Genomic DNA, 12,937 nt, shown 5'->3' with positions numbered 1-12,937 from the left:
ATTGATTAAATATATTATATTTAAAAATATTCGACTTTTTGTTCCTCCCATACAAAACGCCAATTTCATATGTAAGGACCTAATATTATAAATATAAATACACAGTGAACAGAGGCGGTGTGCGTACCAACATGCGCCACTAACTTCATACTGATAATTTTGTGTAACGGTGCGCTCGCATCGTAAAATTTCACTCTCATCAATTTTTCATAACGCGCCTAAAGAAGATTAACTTCAAAAATATTATGGTTTGGGTCTTGGAAGTTGGGAGATATTGAGTTGAGAGATGCTTTTACTTAGGGTCGCTCCACAATCAATTCCGTTGGGAAGATTTCATACATATTGTTTGCTGACGACACTTCACTTCTATTTAAAGGGAATAGGAAAAACGTATTATTGGACGATGTAAACGATTCTCTCTGGTATAGTAAGTTTACTTAACCAGTTGGTTAAATGTAAATAACTAACTACTTAATGAGAATAAAACAAATTGTATTAGATTTATAACTACTACAGAAAACTGAAAAGTGAGGACAGTGAATTAAACTTTGTTGGCAAGACTGTATTTCTAGGCATAGCAATATACAATAAAGTATAGTAGTAAACTCCAGTGGGGCCCACACATAAAGGCTCTTTCGAATATGCTGAGCTCTACGGCATATGCAGTAAAGAAAATCTGACAGTTTACTGATCAGGACACGGCTAAAATTGTGTATCATAGCTACTTTCACAGCGTTGTCTTACGGTATTCTAATGTGGGGTGCTGCTGCAAAGGTTCAATCCATATTTGTGCTGCAGAGCCGGGATTATTATTATTATTTATTGTGAATCCCCACGGAAATAGGTACAAAATAAGTTTAAGAAATCAAATATTATATTTATGGCACTATCTGGTCGATATGTTCTTGAAGTGTGTGTGTAAAAAAATTCAATGATTTTAAAACAAATGGTAACTTTCACCAGTATAATACTCGAAACAGAACTACTCTAAGCGTACGACCATCCAAGCTCCAGAAGATAAACCACTCCTTGTATGGAAATTGTATTCGTTTTTACAAGAAACTCCCAAGCGACATTAGAGAATTATCACTGAATAAATTCAAAACTCTCGTTAAACGTAAATTATTAAAGCTATTTATAAATTTGACGGTTATTTAAAATTTAAATGATGTTAATCCTTGGGATTGATTTGCTACAGTTTAAATATTTATGGTTCTGCTTTACAAACAATTTGTATGACTCAAAACTTGGCAATTAAAAAGAGTGGCGGAAAGTTTTATGCCAGCCTTGCGATTCTGTAACTCACTTTTCTAACTCACACAGCGGTTTTCGCAGCGGCGGTCGCGCTCAAGTCAGTGTGAAGCAGTCATTTTACGATTTGGCATTCTGACAAACAATAAACTACAAGCTCCCTCCTTATCAGAATAGTGATATGGATGTGGTTAGCTTATCTAGGTATCTAATTTCCACTCCAATCTTCCACTCGGTGGACAGATGACCTGGTGAGGATGGAGGGCTTTGAGTGCAGAGCGCGGGAAACCGGTCGTATTGGAAATTTAAGGGAGAGCCCTATCTCCAGCATTGGACGTCAACATGGTAAAACGAAGACATTGAATAAAAACAGCAAATTTTAATTGAGTGTGGATTCTCTATAGTAGTGTGATTGAAGTCTTTGATAGCATTTTTAGTTCATCTGTGATGTCTCTATTTAGTCTGTGGTAAGTTAAGAACTCATAATGTATTAAAAAAAAAACTCATAATGTAAATAATTAAAAAGTCAAAAGAGAACATTATTTTATTAATTATCTTAGAACTAAAGATTCTACATTTTTACCATAACAAAAATTAATAAATGAATAAAAAATTTATTAAAATAAATTTAACTATTAAGTAACTAAAACCACTTACATGGAAAACTTAAAAGTTTGCAGGCTTTGTCTTACAACTGATATTAAACTTAATGTTATTCAGTCAACTTCATTGGAATACTACTATGAATTATTAACCGGAACAGATGTAAGTTATTTTTAGTGGCAAATTATAGTTTGGTATCGAGATCAACAAACTACATAAAACACCGTAAAAATGTCATGATAGAGCATCACCTGGATAAGTAGAAGACTACTGTAAACAGTAGTTAAAGTTGTTTGAAATAGTTTCAGTAATGTTATTAAACTATAAATGCACTTGGTTTCCAGCTAATAAATTAAAATGTTAACACTTTACTAACATCAGAATATCACAATACAGAGGAAAGATTATAATAAAAAGACAAACAATGTAAATAGGCAGCCTTACTACTAAAAGCAGTTTCTTCTAACCAACCCAGTATATATCTTCAGTGGAAATTTGTAGTCATATTTAAAAGCATTTTTGGGGTTTCTGTTTTAGCCTCTATATGAATACAAGATGCCAACATATGCTTGCTACTTGTGTGTCGCTTTGTTGAGGAAGTATTTTCTATTTAGACAAAAATGCTTAGAAGTTCAAAGTATGTTGCAAAGGATTGTCATTGAAAAAGGACAGGTATTGTTTTTAACAAATTTACTTCAGTTTAAGTTTACATAATTATTAATAAATAACTCTAATTTTATAAAATATACATTTTTATTGTTTGCAGGTAACAAAAGCAGATATAACACAGATTCAGAAAAATCATATTAACAATATGGGGATTACTCATCATGTGATTAATATAGATATTGACTTAAATTCAGCTACATGTGATACAAAAATTGCAGAGAAAATGAAAAATGTAATAAATCATGAAAAGGTTGCAACATTTATGTTGAGTGAAGATGACTTGAGCATTAAAAGGGAAGTTGTCAAAACCGCAATAATTAATGAAACTTTTATTAGAAATAACTTTAGTATTACTGATATAGAAGATATAAAGAAAGAAATTAGTATTCCCTCAGGAAGGGATTTACAAAAGCATGATAATTTGGAAATAAAAAATAATGGACAAACAAAAATTACATTAAATTTAAATGATGATAGTTTAAAAGGTACAGAGTCTTCAGATGATGACCAGAAGTTAGTAAATTTAGTAAATAAAAGTAAAGTATGTATCATTCTGTTAAACTATTTTTTTATATACAGAATATAGGTAAAATATATTTTCACTGTAAAACAAGCCCATTGAGTTTTTAAAATCTGATGGCCACTTATATAATTATGGTATCTAAATAAATGTTACTGAGACTGAGCTAAGTACATTGGACTAAAAGTTATTTATTAAGCATTTTATGCAAATGCCAATAATTCCACTTTAAATAACACATTTCCTAACAATACATTAGCACTTATAAAGTTATTTTAACTTTAAGGTAAAGACAAAAGCAGTAATAGGATTAAGAAGAATAGAAAGATCTCAAAGAATCAAGCAAACAAAGAAAAACACACCCACTATTCATGATAAGGATTTAGAGGAATTTGTTATATTTATTTATTTGACGGTAATTATTCTATCTACATAATATATATGAATATTATATTGATACTGACTACTTATATAGCTTGGTTGGTAGGGCTTGTTTCCTGGATTTGATTCACTGGATATGAATATTTCCTTTGTATTGGGAATTATATATGCCTGAGCTACTTTATGATTCTGAAATTTTTCTGTCCCATGCCCCTTTCAGGGAATTACGTTATCCACATTTGTAAATTATAGCCAATAGGTTGGACTGACCCTATTAACAGTACTATTGCTAGATCTACTGGATTACAGAATTAAATAATTTTATAGTAGCTTTTTGAAGTTATACTTCTTTAGGCGCGTTATGAAAAATTGGTGAGAGTGAAATTTTACGATGCGCGCGCACCGTGACACAAAATTATCAGTATGAAGTTGCCCACTAACGAATTCTTTTTAAACCAGCCGGGCGCCTAGCGTGCGCGAGCGAGATGGGAATAAGTCAATCTACAAGTAAAAAGAAATAGAATATGCGTGAAGTTAGCAGTTAGCTATGCCAAGAATTTTTAATGACCATAATGACCTTTGTTGACCAAAGAAATTTAGCAATGCTTTTTCACAAAGACCTATTGTTATTTAGTTAAAAGGTTATGAAACACACCTAGTTATTAAATTGAATGAATAATATAATAAATAATTATTATTATTAATATTAATTAATAATTGAATAATAAACTAAATATTATTAAATTATTAACGTTAAATATTTATTATAAATTATTTAACATTTAAAAAAAATAAAGAAAGCCACAGAAGTATAACTTCTTACGCGCGTACATAACTACACGCACCCTTTTTTTTTGTACTAATTCTACTAAAATATAATTTAAGGTATTATTATTACTAACACATTAAGTAATGAATGGACTGTATCATCTGATAACTACTTATTATTATTAATACCTTTTGATCTAATTAGCAATGTGAATAATGGTTAAGGGATAAAAAAGAACTCTTCAGTAACAGCGAGTAGTAATAGCAAAGATATAATTTTAAAAAATTCTTAAAGAAAGAAGAACAATTGGAAGAGTTAAGAAAGCGTCGCGAATCTGAAGAGTTCCGGCAATCGCAACACAAATGTGATAAATGTTGTAAGACATTCCTGAATGAACAATCTGCTTTAAACCATGCAGTTAAACATGACGAGGTAAGAATACAAATAATTTAGAGTTCTAAATTCATAATTAAATTCTTAGTATGAACTGTGAATAAAAAATCGGTTGTCTGTAAAGTCGGTTTACTGACGATAGATGAACGTGACAACGTCATAAGAAAATACAGATGGAATGGTTGCATTCAACAAAATAAACTTTTAATTGTATTTGTTTGATAGATATTTTGTATGGATACAGAGAAGGAGGTAAATGGAAATCACAATTGAATTGATCAAGTTACATTTATTTGTACGCATAAATACAACTATCGTTGCTATAAACAATTGACAGTTGACACCACATTCACTTTTCACTGCACTTCATACTTGACGAAAACATGTAAATGTATTATTGTATAGCAGCTGTCCACGCGGACGCATCGCTCACTCAAGTAGGAGAGAGACAGATGTCGAACGCTGCCTAACGCGGAGGCCGATTGTGCCTCTTGGTCGCTCGTTTCGCGCTCTCGCTTGCACTTCAAGCCTTAAATGGAACGCCTCAGAGCGAGGTAACGCCGCACGAGTCATGTTTTTTCGTGCGTGCAGCCGGCTCCATCGAATTATAAGACGTTGTCACGTCAAAAATATGTTTAGTTTCTTAATAATAAGGAATCGAGAATATCAAATTACGCCAATTGAAAATTATCTAACCGTATTTTAATTTAGATTTATGTAGTTTAAAATTATACAAATAAATTACTAATAATTATATAGTCACGGGGCAGTTTGGAGTGTGACATTTGCAAACTGCGTTTCAAGACCCGACGCAAGTTTAGCCAGCATTACTCGATGCATCCACGGCGCTATGTCTGCAGAAACTGTCCTAGAGTGCTTAGTTCACTGTAAGTATGCATAATACTTAACAAAGATCATTTTTTTACTCACAAGTTTGACGCTTGATGTTTTTTGGTTATTTTGAATAAAGGGAAATTAAATTATGAAATATAATTAAAAATTAAATTGCAATGCAACTGAAAATAAAAAAATATACGTTATAATTTATTCTTTACCCAGATTACTCGATGTTCACTGCAGACATGAATAAACCCATATCGCAAAAACTACTAAACTAGTTAGGTAGTTGGACTGTTTCCTTAACTGCCTTGCGATTCTGTAACTCACTTCTGAAGGAAGGAGCTTGTAGTTTATTGTTTATCACAAAGCCAAATCGTAAAATGACTGCTTTACGACTGGTTTGAGCGCGACCGCCGCTGTGAAAACCGCTGTGAGAGTTCGAAAAGTGAGTTACAGAATAGCAAGGCTGAACTTTCAAAAAAGATCGTCTCGATATGTCTAAGTTGACTTGCGAACTGGTAGCAAATGTAAATTTACAATTAATTTAACTTGACAATTCAAAAGTGCATTTGAATAAAGATAGTTTGAGTTTGCCATACGAGTATTTGCTCGTGAAATGTGAAGACTAAAATATATCATTATACACCAATATTATGTATTTCAGCTACCAAGCAAGATTACATGTTCGCTATCATCAAGGAGTGAAGTATAAATGCCCACACTGTGAGGAAGTGCATGTGTAAGTTTTGAGCCGTTCTATCCAAAATTATTTGCACAATTTTGTAAATATTGGTATACACACTCACACGTATATCGCAGTCAGTTGCTTACCTAAATATCGTTTGGTCACAATAATTGGATCGCTAAGATTTGTCATTTACCTTGCGATTCCAAAGATAGTGTTTTCTACTTAACGTTTTTAATTAAATTTCAAGGATGAATAAAATATGATATAATACATTCAGTTGCTTTGTAACCCCTTATGGGTCTTGGCCAAACATTTCTATTTATTTCATAGTTATGTTCGATAATTCGTTTTTTTAAATATTTAAGACAAATGTGTCGTAGATTTTTAGGTTAGAAATAAGGATTTTTTCATTTCCTTTAGGAGGGTACTACTAGAGGATTTGGACAACTACACTTGTAGTGTACTTCTTCTTTAAAACAGTTTGAAATATTGTTTTCAGTAACAAATCAACGTACTTAAACCATTTACGCAGTAAGCACCCCGCGGACTTTACGTGCGAATTGTGCGGCGCCGCGTTCGTTACGCAACATGGCCTCAATCGGCATAAAAAGGCGAAACATCGAAATGTAAGTAATGTCTTAGATGTTTCCCGTTTTGTTTGTAATTCTTACGTATGCTGTACGTAAATATAATAAAGATTCTTAAAAGAGTTTATTCATGGGAGGTAAAATCTTAAGATACCAATTAAAAGTCCGACAACGTACTGCCCGTTTGCCCCTTGTTCTATAAACAAAAACTTACATTATTTCACAAGATTATTTAGCATAGGGAGCGTACAAGTATTACGTTCGGCAATTTTTGGAGATTATTGACCCCCCCCCCATGTAACGCGCCGTAACGTTATTCTGTACCCAATAGTACAACGTTTCGTGACCACCCAGTGCCTCTTTATACTTAACGTTACCATTATGTGGTGTAAAGTACTGGAAAGTCGAAAATAATATTAACAATAACGCGTAATTCAATCCTCGCCCCGCATCGAAACGTTTTACAATAGGTACCCCCCCTCCCAAATTCAATAGTCCAACAGTTGAATTTGTAGATAAAATGGTTTATCCATTGGATGGAATTGAATTGAATATTCCATTGTCCGAGGTATCGTAAAATAATACGTTTTGCTCATACATTTATTTATTAATTTACAGCTTATCTATTGCCAAATTTCAACCAAAAATATTATAAAACTATTATACAATCAAGTTTTGTTTTTAATCAAATTAACAGAAAACCGTAACCGTAAAAAGTACATTCTAAAATCATAGTTATGGGGGATACGCTTCACAAATAGGTCGCTCTCCGGCAAAGAGTCGAGAAAACTATCAGCCAACATTGATACATTCAAAATTATTGATTTTTAAGTCTAATATAGTTTACCAAACTCAAGACACCCTAAACCTAGTAAATATGAAGTTCAAAATTGAAGGAAAATTCGAGCGACGCGGACGCACGGCGATGCGAACTATGTAACATTCAGTTCGCGAATACAAAGGCTTACGAACGACACAAGATCACATCCCAAAAGCACGCTGATATCACAAACCAGTAAGTTTTCCCTGTATTTACGTTAACAAGAAATCCTAGTATCTTTCTACGTCTTTATACCATCCTAAAACTTTTCTTTCGCCGGTAATTAAGAACTTAGGTGTTAAGAACAATATCAGAGGAGATTAATAACTAGTTTTTATAATAAAATGTTAGGGTTCATAAAAAATAATGTGTGCGTGTACTAGGTGTACACACGTAAGAAGTGAAACTTCTTTATGACCTTATTTTTCGAAAAATGATCTACTATATGCAACTTTACAGAAATTGGTTAAATAAAGTTAAATTAGGTAAAGTTTAACAAAAGGCTTTTATTATCATAGACATGAATACAAATACAATTATTTCATTTTACCTTATTACTACTAAGATTATTACAGAATTTCATTAATTGTAATAGAATTATTACTATCATTGTTATCGTTATTATATATTTTTGTTATTAATGTCTTCGAATCTCTTCGGTTCAACCGTGGTAGGGACAAGAAAAAGATGGCGCGTAACCGAAAAATGTGACGGTAATTTTTTTTCCAACGCTGATAAAGAAGTTTGACTTCAAAAAGCAACATGGCGCGTAACCGATTTGCTACAAAATTTCTCCCATACGTCGATAAAGAAGTTTCACTTCAAAAACTTATTAAAGATATTTCGATTTGTTTGAAGGTTCAGTTGCCTTGAATGCGGAGAAGTATTCTCGACGAATGATGACAGGCGTGATCATGCGCGACTCAAGCATAAGCGCGATCTTAAGCTTGGCCCAGATGACTGCACTTGGCCTATACAATGTCCTCATGTAAGTACTATTTCTGGTTTCGCCAAATCGTTGGGTGGCACGTATTGTTATTTTAAAATAATGTTTTTATTATTCCTTTCGTTCATTTAAAATTACCAATCTACCTTTTAACGCCAGTTTTTGTCAAGTTGCCAAGTTTTGGTTCCCGGTGATCCCGGTCAGTAAGGATCTGAAGAGGGAGCTTTAGACTACCCAGGAGGGTCATTTCCCCCCGATAACCAAGTCATCTTCATTAAATACCACTACAGCCATCGGAGGACGTCGGGATCCCATATTGCATTCTGCATTGTAAATTGGACCCTATAAAACCATTTTTTTCTACTGCAGTATATATTTTTGACATTTAATATCATACTTATATTTACCTACTATTTTGAAAATTTTAAATTATTCTAGAGAGAGAGATTGAGAATCTTTCGTAACCAGCTGTTAAATATGTATTAAAATACTACTTTTAGTATACTAGCGACATCTAGTGTTATGTATGTAAAACTGTTTTGTTGGTTTATGTATAACCCAATGAAAATTAATTATCTGTGGCGAGCAGTGGTAGTTTTAACATCAGCCTGCTATTTATTTTTTAACTATTAAAATAAATACCTACGCGTTTATATTGCTCCTTTGTATCAGTTTTAAAAACAATATAAGGGAAACAGCCGTTTTATTAGCTTCTTTATTAAATCAAATTTATAACTATTTTGACGTGATAACGTCTAATAAATAATAATTACAATGTTAGATATAATGTTCTATGTTTATATAGGTCGAAAGATTCCATAGGGAATTAAGCTACATAGCCGCATACACGATTATATGCCAGATTTGACTAAAATATTGATAATTTGTGTCCAGTGTCCAGAAAAGATACCGAATGCAATGGCGAATTGGTCTCACTATAGAGAGCGTCACCCTGACAAGAAATATCCTGTTAGGGACCATCACGTGTGTCAATACTGCGGGAAGGGATTTGCGGTAAGATCGACTATAATTGTTTATTTGTTTGTTCGCATTGAATAGGCTCCAAAACTACTAGACCGGACCTATTTGAACAATTCTTACACCATATAGGTGTAAAAATACCAATAAAAGTACCTTAATCACGTTAATTATAGACAAAAGAGTATGTGCACAGATATACTACAGTTTTAAATAAGACATCAGTATCTACAAAAAAGGCCCGATACCAAATTTCAAACTATTACATATTTCATTAAATATCCAGCCGTGCGAAGCCGGGCCTGAACGCTGTTATATAATAATTACAACACTTTTATGTAAATGGATTGGTTGGAATCCGGGTAAAAGTAGTACTACTTTTTTTTTCAATAGGCTTTCAATTTTTGACAAGATTTTAAAACCGTTTCCGATTATTTATTAAACACTATATATCTTACACAAATTGTTATTTTTAAAACTGTTAATCCAATACGGCTTTAAACATTCAAATTAAATAATTATAATTTCAAGAAACCGCCAAAACGATTCTCTTTCTAAGATGCCGTCGCAGTCGCACTAGACTCTGTCATGGACCAAGCCTGTAAACACTTAAACGTCGATTTTTTCACGTTTTAATTATTATTCTTATACTACACAAATAAATATAATAATTTTCGAGAAAACTTTTAGGATTAGACAGGTGAAGACATATTATTTCCTAGCATGCTATGTCATCGTCTATTCGATTAACCTGTGACCGTTTGTGTCACGACACAGACGTATAAATACAATGTAATAATGTGTTTTTATTCCATAAAGTTTTTTACAATCATGTTTTATACAGATTACTATTATTATCACTTTTTTTTCATACTGACTATTGTTATAAGATTAGCAAAGATCTTCGACCATCGTCAAAATTGACAAATCAGAACATATCACGTTATTTTGAAAATATTACACATTAATACAGATTTTTAAAAAATATATATAAATAAATATAATAGTTACTATATATACTCAGTATAGTCGTTCCACAATTGAGCGTTTTTTAAGACAGTTTTTGCCGCGTACCACCACTATGTGGAACCAGCTGCACACTAACACACACTGCAGTATTTCCGAACCAATTCGACTTCTATCATTCAAGAAAAGAGCGTACCAATTCTTAAAAGGCCGGCAATGCACTCGCGAGCCCTTTGGCATTGAGAGTGTCAATGGGCGGCGGTATCACTTAACATCAGGTGAGTCTTCTGCCCGTTTGCCCCGTTCTATAAAAAAAACTTAATATTGGTTTATTCGAGGATTATTTTGGCTGAAACATTATTGACTTTTGTTATATTTCAGACAAAGGCTGGTTTGGAGTCGCATAAAGCGAGTCACAGTAATGAATACGCACACAAATGCAGTGTTTGCGGGAAGGTGAGTGTTCTGAAGAGTTTTTTGGGTTTATCCCTCCTGCTTCGTTTCAACACCTTACGAGCCTTATTAATTCAAAATTTCACCCGCATCACCTTGATGGCTTGATGGGCCGGTCCGCACTTTCCGCACAAGACACTTTCTTTTGCGAAGTAGCGAACCGGTGGGGCTCTTCCATGTGAGATACCTCCAATTGTTTAAAGTAAGATTATACTCCTCCCTCAAAAGCCGGTAACGCAGCCACTACAAATATATTTTATTCACATATTTACATATATATATTTATTATATCATATCATCGTTTTTGAAGTGAAACTTCTTTATCGGGGTTGGAAAAAAATTTACCGTCATATTATTTATTATTTATTATTCGACACTTAATATTTTAATGACAATTAAATTCATTAAATTCCTAACATATCTTCCTTTTTCCGTCCCTCTAAGTATCGGAAATCTAAACTTTTAAGATTTGTATAAATATGAACAACACTTCAAGATTAGTTTGCCACTGAAGTTTCACTTCTGACATGTATACTTTGTACACACACACTTTTTATTTATTTTTAATAGTAGGGTACATAATTCTGAGATACCCATATCTCAGAAACTACCGAACCGAACACGTTCTTGGAATCCTAAATAGATTGTACATAATTTCAACAAAAACATACATACAGGTCGAATATATAATATAATATAAATAATATTTTTTTGGAAGTCCGTTAAGTACTTTTTTATTAACACGTCTCATTTAGGGTTTTCGTCACCGTGATGGGATGATGAAGCACCAGAAAAGCGTCCATTCAGATACGAGACCTCATATGTGCTCGCTCTGTGGAAGGACGTTTAAACTAAACAGCGCTCTTGTCAAACATCAACGGGTAAGGATTCAGTGTTGCCACAGATAAAATAAGATTTTACGATAATAACGATTGAATATTTTGTTCATGTTATAATTACAATTATAATACATTGTCTTCTAAGGCGGGTTGATACTATATGCAAAATTCCTTGATTTTTTTCAAAAGATAGTTTCAAACACATTCAAAATTAATTTCTTTATACCATTTATATAAATCTGTCATATTTGATGGTTTGGATTTAGATTCTTCCATTGTTTGTACTATTTTTTTATATATTTATTATGTTTTTATTATTGCTTAAACATTATAATTAAACTAAAAGTACAGAACACACCAGAAAATCAATTACTGGTATGGCAGAGTTTTTAAACGAAAATTGAAATTTTCTTATTAAAACAGACTAAAGAGATCGGAACTCACAGCTATGAACTAGACACATTTCTAATACCTATAAATATTTGACTTTTTTAAAATTCTAACTACGAAAAGTTTTTATTAGATCATTAATTTGTTGTTATTCGTTTTTTCCTTTACTTATTTTCTCACGGCTTAAACCTCGGAACTTCGCGAATATTTCAAGATCAAAATTAGCACAATCGCTCCAATCGCTAGTTTTATCAAAAAAACAAAAGCAATTCGTTTATAAGTATATATATAGGTATAAGCAATTCGTTTATATATATATATTTATGTCGTTTATATATATATTTTCAGACACATACAGGTGAGCGACCATTCAAGTGCGAAGAATGCGGAAAGTCCTTCGGCTTCAGCACTACACGTAATATTCACTACCAAACAGTTCACTTAAAACTGCCTAATCCTTATGATCGTTCACGTAAGAAAAAGCTTGCAGAAACTATAAAATAAATGCCCAATTGAAATGTATTTGAACGCTGCAATAAATTCTATTAACGATACAGTATTGACCTTTTATTACTAATGCCCGAATAAAACTGAAATAAATAAATTCTGTGTTTATCTATTTCAAAATACTAATTTTTGTTAGTAGATAAATATACTTCTATACTTTGATACTTCCGTTACGGAAATATCTATCTAGGAAATATAAATATATGTTATAGTCCTCGATAAATGGATTATCCAACGCAAAAAAAAACATTTAGACCTGTTATGAGTTCCTGAGATTAGGGCGTTCATTGAAATAAACAAACTTTTCAGCTTTGTTATATTAGGTACTAAGATACAA

The 12,937-nt window shown here is 32.5% G+C and overlaps 1 protein-coding gene across 1 annotated transcript; it reads left to right on the top strand.

Annotated features, from left to right (window-relative positions):
* Positions 1-1,738: 1,738 nt before the first annotated feature.
* On the top strand, positions 1,739-12,649 carry LOC125050545 (zinc finger protein 578-like). Its single transcript, XM_047650467.1, has 14 exons — positions 1,739-2,016; positions 2,392-2,526; positions 2,621-3,064; positions 3,330-3,458; positions 4,488-4,625; positions 5,346-5,473; positions 6,091-6,165; positions 6,614-6,740; positions 7,598-7,716; positions 8,380-8,509; positions 9,362-9,481; positions 10,793-10,867; positions 11,620-11,745; positions 12,442-12,649. Exons 1-14 carry the CDS (start codon positions 1,909-1,911, stop codon positions 12,595-12,597), a joined length of 2,010 nt encoding a protein of 669 aa, XP_047506423.1. The 5' UTR covers positions 1,739-1,908; the 3' UTR covers positions 12,598-12,649.
* The last annotated feature ends 288 nt before the right edge of the window (positions 12,650-12,937 follow it).

Source organism: Pieris napi, chromosome 6, assembly GCF_905475465.1.
Source record: "Pieris napi chromosome 6, ilPieNapi1.2, whole genome shotgun sequence".
NCBI lineage: Eukaryota > Metazoa > Arthropoda > Insecta > Lepidoptera > Pieridae > Pieris > Pieris napi.
The sequence above is the reverse complement of the archived record's forward strand: the minus strand, read 5'-3'. Positions and strand labels throughout refer to the sequence as shown.

Excerpts from the sequence above, each read along its gene's own strand:
- LOC125050545 (XM_047650467.1), top strand. The coding sequence starts at position 1,909 with ATGGAAAACTTAAAAGTTTGCAGGCTTTGTCTTACAACTGATATTAAA. Across the intron at positions 2,527-2,620 it reads TTGTCATTGAAAAAGGACAG|GTAACAAAAGCAGATATAAC; the intron begins GTATTGTTTTTA and ends TATTGTTTGCAG. Across the intron at positions 10,868-11,619 it reads AATGCAGTGTTTGCGGGAAG|GGTTTTCGTCACCGTGATGG; the intron begins GTGAGTGTTCTG and ends CGTCTCATTTAG.